Raw genomic sequence first — 15,767 nt, 5'->3', positions numbered from 1 at the left:
TAATGCCCAGCTCAGAAAGGAAGACCCCCTCTTGCGCTGGTGGGATGGCTTTTGTGCTTTCACTAAGTACCCTGTGTTATTTTTTTTTATATTGTTTTTTACTTTCTTATAGGACCGTTTATGTTCATTTTGCTTCTATCTTGGGTTTTGTCTGTTTCATGGCCAGTGTGAACATGCTCCTTCTACACGTTGCATGTATACCAACTTATACTCCGGTTTATTGCTTTCGGTTTTGTTAAAATTGAGCAGCTTTTCTGTTCCAAAACCCAAGGTAAACAAAGATTTAGGTTTACTTTTGGAAAGACATTGACAAAACGGAACCTGGGTTTTGTTTTCATGTTGGCGTCAGTCCTGCCAGCGGGAACAGCCATAAATCTACAATCTAAAATATGTGAAATCGAGACAGGTAAATGGACCTCCCGCCTGATCAGAAAGCCCGTACAAGCATGAAGGGAATCGCTGGAGATGCTTTCCCGGCTTTGTGCTCTGTGATTATTTGCACACTCTGTGCACACATTATTCCTCTGCACAGATGCACAGACCCCATATTACAATGTGCGCACCGCGATTGATTAGTGTCAATGTGTCCTGAGGAGTGAGAGAAAATTATAAGATGGGTTCATCTGCAATGATAGTAATGACGTGACAATTTACTAAAAGAACATACTCTGAAATGTTAATGAGCTTGGCTGGGAAACTGGTCCAACAAGGTGTCCCAGGGTAGGGTGTGAGAGTCATGTGGAAGGCTACCACCCATAACCATCACCAGAGTCTCGTCAATGGCTATCACCTATCATCATCACCCAGAGTCACATGAAAGGCTGTCACCTATCACCATCACCCAGAGTCACGTGAAAGGCTGCCACCTATCACCATCACCAAGAGTTATGTGAAAGGCTACCACCTGTCACCATCACCCAGAGTCACATGAAAGGCTGCCACCTATCACCATCACCAAGAGTCACGTGAAAGGCTGCCATCTATCAGCCTCACCCAGAGTCACGTGAAAGGCTACCACCCATCACCCAGAGTCATGTGAGAGGCTGCCACTTATCGCCATCACCCAGAGTCACGTGAAAGGCTACCACCTATCACCATCACCCAGAGTCACGTGAAAGGCTGCCACCTATCACCATCACCCAGAGTCACGTGAAAGGATGCCACCTATCACCATCACCCAGAGTCACGTGAAAGGCTGCCACCTATCACCATCACCCAGTCACATGAAAGGCTACCACCTATCACCATCACCCAGAGTCACGTGAAAGGCTGCCACCTATCACCATCACCCAGAGTCACGTGAAAGGATGCCACCTATCACCATCACCCAGAGTCACGTGAAAGGCTGCCACCTATCACCATCACCCAGTCACGTGAAAGGCTGCCACCTATCATCATCACCCAGAGTCACGTGAAAGGCTACCATCTATCATCACCCAGAGTCACGTGAAAGGATGCCACCTATCACCATCACCCAGAGTCACGTGAAAGGCTACCACCTATCATCACCCAGAGTCACGTGAAAGACTGCCACCTATCACTATCACCCAGAGTCACGTGAAAGGCTACCAGCCATGAACACCCTGGTCGACAGAATACATCATATGTCTAATGATTACCATCTCACAAGCAGTAAAGATTATCACGGAGCATGAAGGTCATTAGTGAGCAGGATCAGATATTTCTAGGATGTGAGAACCCAGATCGGGCTATCTTGGTGAACCATTGTAGCTTTCATGACAGATCTTTTGACATATTGGTAAAGACTATAATGGTGCTCTACGGCATTTCCCATTGACATAACTGAAAATAATTGCTGTGTTAATATCACATTCTGATTCTGCAGAGATAAGCAGCGATACATTGACATTACTTAAAACAACAGAAGAAAAGTGGAGGTCATACAGATGGGGATCACCACACAATGGATTCAGCAAAAAATGCACACAATTTTATTGATATACTACAATACACATGAAACAAGCGATAAAGAAAACACACAATTAAAAACAATTAAAAAAGGCAACATACTTGTTCCTTGAGAACACAGCCCATAATAAGGCTTACACCTGCGCCAAAGAAAATAGGCCAATATACAATAGGACAATACCTATATGGACACCACCGTACAAACATATACAATACAATAGGACGAACCTATAAAAATGTATACAAGGTAAACAGATTAAAGAGCAGTCTAACCAAAATATAGCATTGCACAGTTTGAACAAGTAGTGCTGCCGCTAATGCAGCGATAAATGCAACCCCTAATAAAGGCATGTCCCTTACTCGGCATACACAGAAGCAAAGATCCTAACTCGCATCACCAAATAAGGCTAAGTGCGAGTAAAAATACAAGGAGCCCCATGTGCAGCCATACAGTACAATACCATGAACCGATCCTGTGTGGCCTAGTCAAATAAGCGCAGGTGAAGTGGTGACCTGACGCGTGTCGCCCCACAAAGGAGGCTTCGTCAGGGGTGCATGCCGCTATGCCTGTTTTACCTTATATGCAAGTTCCATGATAACAATGCCTGTCTTACGCCGAACTATACCATTGGTGCTATGCACCTAAAAAATAAAGGAGGAATAAACGGGGGAGCGCGGCGCCTACATCTTGAAACAAGACGCAGAAGTGTGATTAACCCATTATGGGGAAAAAAGGGGGGAGAGAGAAGAGACAAAATGCCACTTACCAAAGCCTAGAGAGCTGTGATATTACAACTGGGCAATCTGCTAGTGATTAATATAGCAATATCTTAAATATGCGCAAGCGCAAAAGATCCTTCCAATTGCGAGGGAATCCGTAACCCCAGCAAAAGTGCAGCCAAACGTGAATATTTACAAGGGTGGAATCCCAATGTTGTAAGCAAATATATATGATACGAAAGGCAAAAGTCTGCCATACGTGTCCAACCAAATATTTGGACAGGCTTAATAGATAAAGCCAGTCATGACTGGCCAAGCCTTATACTATGGTACTCAGCTTAGCAAATAGAATTTGCAAAAGAGCTCGTGAGCGCAATATCATTATACGTACGCATATATCCAACTTGCCCCTTACCACTGTTAATACACCGGGGTCACCGCTTCACCTGCGCTTATTTGACTAGGCCACACAGGATCGGTTCATGGTATTGTACTGTATGGCTGCACATGGGGCTCCTTGTATTTTTACTCGCATTTAGCCTTATTTGGTGATGCGAGTTAGGATCTTTGCTTCTGTGTATGCCGAGTAAGGGACATGCCTCTATTAGAGGTAACATTTATGGCTGCATTAGCGGCAGCACTACTTGTTCAAACTGTGCAATGCTATATTTTGGTTAGACTGCTCTTTAATCTGTTTACCTTGTATACATTTTTATACGTTCGTCCTATTGTATTGTATATGTTTGTACGGTGGTGTCCATATAGGTATTGTCCTATTGTATATTGGCCTATTTTCTTTGGCGCAGGTGTAAGCCTTATTATGGGCTGTGCTCTCAAGGAACAAGTATGTTGCCTTTTTTAATTGTTTTTAATTGTGTGTTTTCTTTATCGCTTGTTTCATGTGTATTGTATTGTATATCAATAAAATTGTGTCCATTTTTTGCTGAATCCATTGTGTGGTGATCCCCATCTGTATGACCTCCACTTTTCTTCTGTTGTTTTTGGTTATGCATATGCGGTAGGTCAGGGTAATCCCACTTTTTAGATCGTGGTGCCCCCTCAACATATATTCTCACATTGACATTACTTATCACTTTCTGCAGAAGCAGTAGGTCACAGATAACTATTGAAGAACGTTCCTTCCCTGACATTTAGCTCTCTCATAATAAAAGAGGTTCTCAAGCAGCTGCAATGTGCAAACTAAAGTTCTGTCTCGTAAGTGTAGCAGTTCCTCATAAAACACGGACAGTGTTATCTTGGTGTACTGTGAGGTAAGGAAACTGCACTTGGACACCATTGGTGTCGCTTCAGGGGTGGACACAGACAGAAAATGGCCCCTGTGCAAGAACAATATATATGGTCCCTTTGCAGTCCAATAGCTCAGAATAATGCACAATTCCTTTGGAGGTGATAGTGGCCCCCTTATCTCTTGGGCCCTGGTGTGGCTGCACCAATAATATATCCGTCCCTGGGCGACTTAGCTCCAATACGAATAAAGGTTAGACACAAGATCCAATATTGACATTTTTTCCTGATCTCAGACAGTTCAGAGATTGTCTGACAGATACAACATATATTCAAACATGGGTTGTATGACATTAGGAAACAGGAGCTGTCATTCCAGACACAACCAATAGATAAGAGAGGCGCTGTTTTTCTTATGCTTTTTCTGATCTTGTACATCACTTTAATGCATATGTCACATTGATTCATCTTACTTTTTCCTCAACTTCACTTTTCTGTCTATTCAGACACTTCAGTCTGCAGTGTGATTCCTATAAGTGTGTCCTAGAAGTGTGAAGATTACAGTAGAATTAAAACCTGAAAGATTTATACAGACTGTGCGCTGCTACCTGCCACCATTGCACTCTAACAAGCATCTCTATTCTTCCGACAGGTATGTTCATCCACCCAGCTCTCCTGCTGTCTGTCTATGACGTGTACATAGTACATCACCCAGCTTTGCACATAGACTCGCCTCTGCACCTAGCATCCACATGGTATGTTCATCCACCCAGCTCTCCTGCTCTCCTGCTGTCTGTCTATGAAGTGCACATAGTACATCACCCAGCTTTGCACATAGACTCTCCTCTGCACCTAGCATCCACATGGTATGCCTTTCAGCTAACCCCAGCTTTACCCCACCCGTGTTATTTATGACATTGTTTACTCTGGCTTGATTGTATACATCTGGTCCACCCTTAATTCTCTGACCACGATGAGCAGAGACCACTCCTCTCTGCTTCACACCTGAATGCACTTAGTTGTACATATATTGCATAGCTCAAGTCTGCATAGACTTCAGTCTGCAGTGTGATTCCTATAAGTGTGTCCTAGAAGTGTGAAGATTACAGTAGAATTAAAACCAGAATTGAACCTGAAGGTAACTGGCCAGTCACTGTAAACAATGTTTCTGTTTATTTTCACTCTCACCCCTATAATCCTTCACTTTATGCTACCTCCCCTAATCCCTACACCAAGTAAGGAACTGTTTATCTCTGCTTCAATCCTCCCCATCCATCTCACCTCCTCAGAACTGTTCCTTACCATAAAATCCTCTGTCTCCAAGCACAGACAGCCCCCTCATGCCCTCTCCTGCTCCCACCTGCTAACACTTTCTCTGCTCCTTCTCACTGCTGGTGATATCTCTCCAAATCCTGGTCCTTCTCACCACATTCCCAGTTATTTCCACCTCCCATCCACGCTCTATCACAAACTTCCGTAACCTCTCTAACCTTATACCCATTCACCCAGCCTCCGCTTCCCCAGTCCCACTAACAGGAGCTCTGTGGAATGCTCGCTCTGTCTGCAACAAGCTTTCCTACATCCATGATCTTTTTGTTACTACCAAACTTTCCTTCCTCGCCATCACCGAAACCTGGCTCACCCCTTCTGACACAGCTTCCCCTGCTGCACTCTCTTATGGTGGCTTTCAGCTTTCTCACACAGCCCGCCCCAGCAGCAAACATGGCGGAGGGGTTGGTTTTCTCCTGTCAGATAACTGCTCCTTCACCCCACTTCCTTTGAGGTGCACTCTGTGCACATCTACTCCCCCTCCAACCGCCAACTGGCTGTCATTTACCGCCCCCCAGGGCCATCCACCACCTTGTTTGACCACTTCACCACCTGGCTACTTAATTTTCTTTCCGCGGACATCCCCACTATTATCATGGGCGACTTCAACATCCCCCTTGACACTTCCCTCTCAGCTGCCACTAAACTTCTATCTCTCACTTCCTCCTTTGGCCTCACTCAATGGTCTTCTACAGCCACCCACAAAGATGGTCACACACTGGACCTTATCTTCACCCGCCTCTGCTCCCTATCTAACCTCTAACTCACCTCTTCCTCTCTCTGACCACAGCCTTCTCACATTCTCTTCCCTCTCCACTCCATGTCTACAATCCCCACCCCATAAACTTTCAAACCCTCGCAGAAATCTTAAACATCTTGACCTACATTCATTCTATGAATCCCTCCTCCCTCTCAGATATAAGTTGCTTACACAATGTGAATGACGCTGCCGCTCTATATAACACCACAATATCTGTAGCTTTGGAATCTGCTGCCCCACTTACACATTCCAAAGCTCGCAAAATCAACAGACAGCCCTGGCACACCAGCCTGACCAAAGAACTGAGGCGAGCATCCAGGGCTGCTGAGCCCAGATGGAAAAGATCCCACTCCAACAACACTTCATCGCATTCAAACAGTCCCTCACTACTTTCAAGACCACACTCGCCACAGCTAAACAAACCTACTTCTCATCTCTCATATCCTCCCTGTCTCACAACCCTAAACAGTTATTCAACACCTTCAATTCTCTCCTCCGTCCCCCAGCACCTCCTCCCTCCCCACTTATCTCAGCTGAAGACTTTTCCTCATTTTTCAAGCAGAAGATTGATAACATCAGAGACAGTTTTGGTCAACAACCCCCAGAGCCCTTCCTCCCGACTTCCCAGCCCTCCACCTCCAAAACCAACTTCTCCACCATTACAGAAGATCAACTCTCCACTCTACTCTCAAGATCGCATCTCACCATCTGTGCACTTGACCCGCTCCCATCCCACTTCATCCCAAACCTCACCACAGTCTTCATCCCAACCCTAACCCATCTCTTCAACATATCACTAACAACTGGTGTTTTCCCCTCAAGCTTTAAACATGCCTCCATCACACCTATCCTCAAAAAGCCTTCTCTTGACCCATCCTCTCTATCTAGCTATCGCCCTATATCACTTCTCCCCTATGCCTCCAAACTACTGGAACAACACGTCTACCTTGAACTATCCTCCCATCTCCCTTCTTGCTCCCTCTTTGACCGCTTACAATCTGGCTTCCGGTCACACCATTCCACTGAAACTGCCCTAACTAAGGTCACCAATGACCTCTTAACCGCCAAGAGCAAGTGACACTACTCTGTCCTCCTCCTCGACCTGTCGGCTGCCTTTGACACAGTGGACCATTCCCTATTATTAGAGACCCTCTCATCCCTTGGCATCACAGACTTGGCCCTATCCTGGATCTCATCATACCTAACAGACTGGACATTCAGCGTCTCCCACTCACACACCATCTCCTCACCTCGCCCCCTATCTGTTGGAGCCCCACAAGGTTCAGTCCTAGGGCCCCTGCTCTTCTCCATTTACACCTTTGGCCTGGGACAGCTCATAGAATCTCATGGCTTTCAGTATCACCTCTATGCTGATGACACACAGATCTACATCTCTGGACCAGATATCCCCTCCCTACTAACCAGAATCCCTCAATGTCTATCCGCTATTTCATCCTTCTTCTCTGCTAGATTTCTGAAACTTAACATGGACAAAACAGAATTCATCATCTTTCCCCCATCTCACGCGACCCCCCCAACGAACCTATCCATTACAGTAAATGGCTGCCCACTCTCCCCAGTCCCACAAGCTCGCTGCCTCGGGGTAATCCTTGACGCTGATCTCTCCTCCAAACCACATATCCAAGCCCTTTCCACTTCCTGCCGACTTTAACTCAAAAATATTTCACGAATCCGTACATTCCTCAACCAAGAATCTGCAAAAACCCTAGTCCATGCCCTCATCATCTCTTGCCTTGACTACTGCAACCTCCTGCTCTGTGGCCTCCCGTCTAACACTCTCGCACCCCTCCAATCTATTCTAAACTCTGCTGCCCGACTAATCCACCTGTCCCCCCCCGCTATTCCCCGGCCTCTCCTCTCTGTCAATCCCTTCACTGGCTCCCCATTGCCCAGAGACTCCAGTACAAAACCCTAACCATGACGTACAAAGCCATCCACAACCTATCTCCTCCCTACATCTGTGACCTCGTCTCCCGGTACTTACCTACACACAACCACCGATCCTCACAAGATCTCCTTCTCTACTCCCCGATTATCTCCTCTTCCCACAATCGTACCCTCTACCACAACACATCAGACTCTCGCCTACCATCGAAACCTTCAAAAAGAGCCTGAAGTAACCACCGATCGACCAAACCACTGCATGACCAGCTCTATCCTCGCCTACTGTATTCTCACCCATCCTTTGTAGATTGTGAGCCTTCGTGGGCAGGGTCCTCTCTCCTCCTGTGCCAGTTATGACTTGTATTGTTTAAGATTATTGTACTTGTTTTTATTTTGTCTACTCCTCCTTACATGTAAAGCGCCATGGAATACTGTAAATCGCGCTATAACAATAAATAATAATAATAATAATATTCTTTCATCAACTCAGGCTAAATTTTTCACCTAAGGGAAGAATAAAATTAAGAAATTACACTGCTCAAAATAATAAAGGGAACACAAATACCACATCCTAGATATCTCTGAATTAAATATTCCAGTTGCAAATTTGTATTCATTGCATAGTGAACAATAAAACATAACAATTATCAATGTAAATAAAAAATGAATATCCCATGGAGGTCTGGATTTGGAATGATACTCAAAATCAAAGTGGAAAATCAAATTACAGCCTGATCCAACTTCAGTGGAAATGCCTCATGACAAGGAAAAGATGCTCAGTATTGTGTGTGGCATCCACGTGCCTGTATGACCACCCTACTGTACAACGCCTGGTGTGTGCTCCTGATGAGGCGGCGGATGGTCTCCTGAGGGATCTCCTCTCAGACCTGGACTAAAGCATCTGCCAACTCCTGGACAGTCTGTGGTGCAACGTCACGTTGGTGGATGGTGCGAGACATGATGTCCGAGATGTGCTCAATCTGATTCAGGTCTGGGGAATGGGCGGACCAGTCCATAGATTCAATGCCTTTATGTTGCAGGAACTGCTGACACACTCCAGCTACATGGCGTTTGGCATTGTCCTGCATTAGGAGGAACCCAGGGCCAACTGCACCAGCATATGGTCTCACAAGGGATCTGAGAATCTCATCTCGGTACGTAATGGCAGTCAGGCTACCTCTGGAGAGCACATGGGGGGCTTTGTGTCCCTCCAAAGAAATGCCACTCTACACCATTACTGACCCACTGCCAAACCGGTCATGCTGAAGGATATTTCAGGCAGCAGATCGCTCTCCACGACGTCTCCAGACTCTGTCACGTCTGTCACATGTGCTCAGTGTGAACTTGCTTTCATCTGTGAAGAGCGCAGGGCGCCAGTAGCTAATTTGCCAATCCTGGTGTTCTGTGGCAAATGGCAAGTGTCCTGCACAGTGTTGGGCTGTGAGCACAACCCCCATGTGTGGACGTCGGGCCCTCAGACCATCCTCATGGAGTCGGTTTCTAACCGTTTGTGCAGACACATGTACATTTGTGGTCTGCTGGAGGTCATTTTGCAGGGCTCTGGCAGTGCTCCTCCTGTTCCTCCTTGCACAAAGGTGGAGGTAGCGGTCCTGCTGCTGGGTTGTTGCCCTCCTATGGCCCCCTCCACATCTCCTGGTGTACTGTCCTGTCTCCTGGTAGGCCCTCCAGCTTCTGGAAACTACGCTGACAGACACAGCAAACCTTCTTGCCACAGCTCGCATTGATGTGCCATCCTGGATGAGCTGCACTACCTGAGCCACTTGTGTGGGTTGTAGAGTCCGTCTCATGCTACCACGAGTGTGAAAGCACAACCAACATTCAAAAGTGACCAAAACATCAGCCAGAAAGCATTGGTACTGAGATGTGGTCTGTGGTCCCCACCTGCAGAACCACTCTTTTATTGAGGGTGTCTTGATAATTACCAATAATTTCCATCTGTTGTGTATTCCATTTGCACAGCAGCATGTGACATTGATTGACAACCAGTGTTGCTTCCTAAGTGGACAGTTTGATTTCACAGAAGTTTGATTTAGTTGGAGTTATATTCTGTTGTTTAAGTGTTCCCTTTATTTTTTTGAGCAGTGTAATTTGTAAACCCCATATCCTTCTCTGATTGTTTTTGGAGCCATGCGTTGTGCCATATAACACCATGATCTATCGGCACTATTTCTACAATCCTTTACATACATTACTCGCAGCCCTTTCCATAAACACTTTTTTTAAGCCCTGGATGGTCTTTTAAAGGCAATGGATTGTCTGTGAAAAAGAAGAAGGATTTACATGTTAATTAAAGGCTATGGACACATTTAGTAACTTTTTTTTACTTAAAGGGGTTTTCCACTACTCAGACAACCCCTTCTCAATTACAATGTTCCCCCATGTTCATCAAAACCTCGAAGTCAGCGCCATGTCTCTCTATTTAAATAATCTAATAGTTTTTCTAATATGGTTTAATTTTAGACATTAATACTTCATCCTGTTACTGTAAATCACTATGATCACTAATGGGATACTACCCCATAGCACTGGGAATTCCTTGATGGCCGCTGCCCAGCTTTTTGCAGAGAACCTCTGTTACTACTTGCTTGGCTGTAAAATATTCCTGTTCCTATAAACCGGTTATGTGAGCCTCAGTCACAAGTCACAACTATACGTGCCCTACACAGGTCTATACAGGATTGCTGCAGGTGTAGGATGGGAGCTGTCGTTCCAGAAGGCTCATCATGATTCATGTTTCTATCTCTAGAGCTCAAAGAAGCCTTCTCACTGTTTGACAAGGAGGGCGATGGCACCATTACAACAAAGGGGTGGGGCACAGTGATAAAGTCGCTTGGGCAGAACCCCACAGAAGCAGAACTGCAGGACGTGATCAATGAAGTAGATGCTGATGGTACGTTTATCTCCTGGTTTTGTATGATGACAATTTGCATCCAATCCATTGTATTGACTTGTTTTTTCTTAATCCAACAGGTATTGGAACAATTGACTTCCCTGAATTCTTGACTGATGGCTAGAGAAATGAAGGACACTGATAGTGAAGAGGAAATCAGAGAAGCATTCCGTCTGTTTGACAAGGTATTCGATGTTTCAGCAAATAAAGGGGTGGTCCTACCACTTAAAAGAAAGCTATATAAATGTGCATGAAGACTTCACACCATTCTGCCACTCAGACACTTGTTTCCGCACCTGCACAACCACAGGCAGTAGTTAGGAAATGTAGCTTATGCTTGTGGTTAATAAATGGCAGTATCAGTCACACCTCCCTCTACACTGTAAAGGAAGTAAAGCTCCGTTGAGGAGATTTGATCACCAAAGTGAGCATCCCTGCCTCTATTGCTTACAGCTGCATCGCTAAAGTGGTCAAATCAGTACTTTACTCAGTCCCTTAGCCATCTTACAGTATCTTGTCTTCATATAAGGTACCTGCTGGCCTAGCTTAACTTTAGCAGATTGCAACAGTAAATTTGTGATACTGACTGAAGTGCCATGGCCATCTGAGTGTTGGCCTACATGGGACCTGTCTTAGGCAGTGTACATACTAGTTTAAGATGACGGTGTAGAATATTGCAGCAATAGTACTACATTTCACATGAGAATGCTTAACTATCAAAGCTGAATGGGTTTCCTGGATTTACTTGCTCTGGATTGTGTGATCCTTGTAGGCCTGACATGCAACCACACATGCTTCACTGCATTGGCACTTGGAAATGCTAGTGCATAATGCTTAGTTGCCTCTAAGGTTTTTACATCTTGGTAAGGGTTAGGTTTTAGCTGCCAATGCTTCATATTATCTGTAAGGCTTATTGTTCCTTTCACTGGTTGTAGAAAGCGCCCTGGACTCCAAGCACAGATTTGCATATAGTTTATTCTGCTGGCCAGGATTGACACATCATACAGCATTTTAGTTTGCATACAGCACAATCCCAATGTGGACAGGTGCTGCCACCAAACAGTAAAAGTTTAAAAGAATGTCTACTCCAGAGATTCAGGGTGTGAGCGCAGTCGCTCCTTAACCAGACTGGTGGCTTGTATGGTCAGGACTTCTGCTGTTCATGTGGATCTATAGTGTATCCTGCCACTGTAAACAATAGTAGTTTCTCTTGGCTCGGTCTTTGCTGCCACTTTCCACATAAACAGGTTCAGCTGCTGTCATGTTTATACAGTGGGAGTAAAGAAACATCTTGAACAATATTCTTATCGTAATCCAGGTTACTGAATAGTATGACTGCATTCAGTTGTGACCTGGGGTGCTGCCATTCTGGGTACTGTAGCTACAGGACACCACGCTGAGTCTTCCTATCTCCTACAGGATGGAAATGGCTACCTTAGCACTGCTGAGCTCCATCATGTGATGACAAATTTAGGTCAGCTGTTAACGAACGAAGAGGTCGATGAAATGATCAGGGAAGCAGATATTGACGGAGACGGCCAAGTAAATTATGAAGGTGGGTTCCAGCCTAATGCTTAACTGGCTTTGCAGAAAGTTTATTTCATGGTGAACCCAATGGGTGGGGCTGACCAGTTTTATAAAGCAGAGGGCTCATCAGTTAAACATGCCATAAAGACCTGATTAATGCAGTGCACATCCTATAGCCTGCTATCTTACACTATTGATGAGCACAATTTGCACTACACTGCAAGTCTGACATGCTCTTCACCCGATGCTTAAATATTTATCTTTCTTTCTGGAACCATACAAAGGCATTGTGGTGAAATTGTCCAAGCTGCCGAAAAAGGAGATATCTGGACGTGTTGATGAAAAGGAATGGTGAGGATGTACATGTAAAGCTTTTCTTTCTGCATAGCCCCATTCAACTCCTCTTGGCCACTCTTCAGTTTGCTTCCTATTGTCAGCTCTTGTTTATAAAGATAATCCCAGATGAGGAAATGTGCAATGGCCAAAGATGGACATGCATACCATATTTTTCAGACTATAAGACGCACCCCAAATTTTCAGAAAGAAAATAGGGGGAAAGTGTCAAATGGGGGTCCGTCTTAGTCTGAAATCAGCTTACCAGGAGAGATCTGCACATGTAGGAGTGGTCACAGGGGTCGTTCGGTGGTCCAGACTGGTGCGGTGGCTCTGCTTGGGTGGCTGGGCTCTGTGCTGGGGCAGCAGCGGCTTTGGTGTGGTGGCAGCGGGGCTCTGTGCTTTGTGGGGGCTCCTCCAGCATTTTGTCAAAGCCCCTGCAGATCTATTGCTGTGATGTGGTGGCCTATGGAAAGATGGCCACTGGGGCGGCGCATGCTCAGATTCAGATTTCAGCAATAAGATCTCGTTGCTGAGATTTGAATCTGAGCATGCGCTGCCCCTGTGGCCATCTTTCCAGAGGCCACTGCATCACAGCAACCGATCTGTGGGAGCTTTTGGGCTTTGAGAAAATGCTGGTGGAGCACCCCCACGAAGCACAGCTGCATCGGGACTGCTGCCACAGGATTTGTAAGTATATTGCAACCATGAGGTGCACCCCCATTTTCCACAAAAATTGGGGGAAAGTGCATCTTATGGTCCAAAAATACAGTATTCACTACATGCAGATTTCACCTGGGCACTAATATAATCTGAGTGAAGCAATGGTCACCTATTTTCAGAAGCCACATAAGCATATCTAACCCTGCAGATGCTGGGCACTGCTCTACAACATTCAATGTCCATAAACTGCAGTTCACTATGGACAAAATGGTCTTGTTATAGTTGACTTCTCCTAGATTAACCTCACATTCAAAGTAACAATGTTTTAGTCATGACCTTTCATTGCATTGATGTAAAAGGTAATCCCAACAACTTAAAATCAAGTGCTGTAGCTGGCATAGCAGGCTTGCAAAGGGATAATCAAAAGAATAAAGGGGCAGATCACCAAATTCCTTGGGGTTTATGTAGAGCAAGACATGCAAGCAGGCAACTTATCTTGCAAAAAACTTTCAAAAGGGGGTTGTACAGAAGTTCCAACTTCTTACAACTATAAAATGACAACCTGGTCTCTTTGCAATGACAACCTTTTCTGCTTTCTTTGCACAAACACTTGTCAAAGTTAATGCAACAAGATTTGTTTGATACAAATGGTTAAAGCCAACTATTAATGCTTTATAGACTGATCAGTAACTAGTGTAAATCTCCTACATTTTTGCTCTGGTCCTAATTCTCATCAGTCTCTTTAGACTGTGCCCACAATCTGGAAGTAGCAGCATTTTGGATTCAGTGTATTTTCACTGCTTTCTATTGATCGCAGGCAAATCTGCAGGTGTTCACTGAACCATGTGGATTTACCACATTCTATTGGTGAGAAATTAACATGCTGTGGTCCTGAAAGACGTGCCATGTTTCAGTTTCTGCGGGTGGTCTGCAGGCACACGTGCATAGTAAACATGGGATTTCTAGAAATCCCACCCAGTAAGCTATAACACTTGGCAGCTGCAGTTTTGACGCTGCATTAATGCACAACATCAAACCCTCAGCAATTCCTGATTGTGGGCACATACCCTAAGTGGAAGTGATATAAATGCTTCTAGCACATATGAATATATCCAGACCAAGCAAAAAGCATGCACATCTAAGGCTGGGTTCAGATTAGCGTCTTGCTGGGCTGCATGATTCCTCCCTTAAGCTCCGCATGCATCCTGCATACCTATCTCTACCATTGGGTATGCATTGTAGGCAGATAAATCAAAATGCCCCATGCAGATGCATCTGCATGCAACGCATGTCCCTGTGTACCCAATGTCAAAGATGGGTTCCCAGGATGCATGCAGAGCTTAAGGGAGGACGTACATAGCCATCTGCAGCCAAACACTAATCAGAACTTGGCCTAACTTGGTGATAACAATTTCTGTACAGGTCAGAGGCAGATCATGCAGGGATCCTAAGGGCTCTGGGTATGTTTACTGCACTGACTTAAAGGGAACCTGTCACCCCCAAAATGGAAGTTGAAGTTAAGCCCACCGGCATCAGGGCCTTATCTACAGCATTCTGTAGATGCTCAACAGGGCAAACAAAGTACGCCTGCGCTGCAGCGTGAAGACAAGAGGACGTCTTCCTATGAAGATGGGAGGCCCCGGACAGTGACTCCCATCGGACCAGACCGCCCCTGGGTGAGTATAATCTAACCTTTCTCATCTTTTAGGATACATCGGGGGCTTATCTACAGCATTACAGAATGCTGTAGATAAGCCCCTGATGCTGGTGGGCTTAGCTCAACTTCCATTTTGGGGGTGACAGGTTCCCTTTAATTTATTGTTGCCTGTGATTTCAGTGATTTCATTGTTCTCCTGTTCTTTTTCTTGCAGAGTTTGTACAAATGATGACAGCAAAGTGAAGACTGTACAGAATGTGATGTTTATTTGCCTTTCTTTGTAACTTATCTGTAAAATGTTTCCCCTTAGGGCTCCTTTCCACTTGCAAGAAACACGTCCGTGTCTCACATGTGAAAACCAAGCTCTGGCCCCGGCACTCCAGAGTGGAGCGTGCAGCCGCATAGCAATACATGGAGCTGCACGCTCCGCTCCAAAGTGCCGGCGCCAGAGCTTGGTTTTCACATGCGAGACACGGACGTGTTTCTCGCAAGTGGAAAGGAGCACTTACTGTCAGAAAATGCATGTATAGTAATTTAGAATTCCATTCATGTTTCCCATTCCTGTCACTGTCTTTTCTTAAACTTTTTATTTCGGTTTCCATGGAAAGAGTTGATTAAGTAACAAATGCTGCATGTGGCTTACTCTGGATTTTTATCAAAGCCCTTTGTGCACATGGAAGACCTTGATGAATTTAGTCACACGGGAACATCCGGGCTCTTTTTTTTTTTAAATTCGTTTATTAATTCCAAAATAAACTATACAATACACATGTTTGCATTCGTTATTA

The 15,767-nt window shown here is 45.1% G+C and overlaps 1 protein-coding gene across 1 annotated transcript; it reads left to right on the top strand.

The window, feature by feature from the left end:
- The first annotated feature begins 10,585 nt into the window (after window positions 1-10,585).
- Window positions 10,586-15,328, top strand: LOC143804385 (neo-calmodulin-like). The gene is given in 5 exon segments (XM_077282430.1): window positions 10,586-10,799; window positions 10,880-10,913; window positions 10,915-10,984; window positions 12,219-12,354; window positions 15,194-15,328. Coding segments are annotated over 5 exon segments (429 nt in total). The 5' UTR covers window positions 10,586-10,639; the 3' UTR covers window positions 15,223-15,328.
- The last annotated feature ends 439 nt before the right edge of the window (window positions 15,329-15,767 follow it).

The sequence above is a fragment of the Ranitomeya variabilis genome, chromosome 2 (assembly GCF_051348905.1).
Source record: "Ranitomeya variabilis isolate aRanVar5 chromosome 2, aRanVar5.hap1, whole genome shotgun sequence".
Lineage (NCBI taxonomy): Eukaryota > Metazoa > Chordata > Amphibia > Anura > Dendrobatidae > Ranitomeya > Ranitomeya variabilis.
The sequence above is the reverse complement of the archived record's forward strand: the minus strand, read 5'-3'. Positions and strand labels throughout refer to the sequence as shown.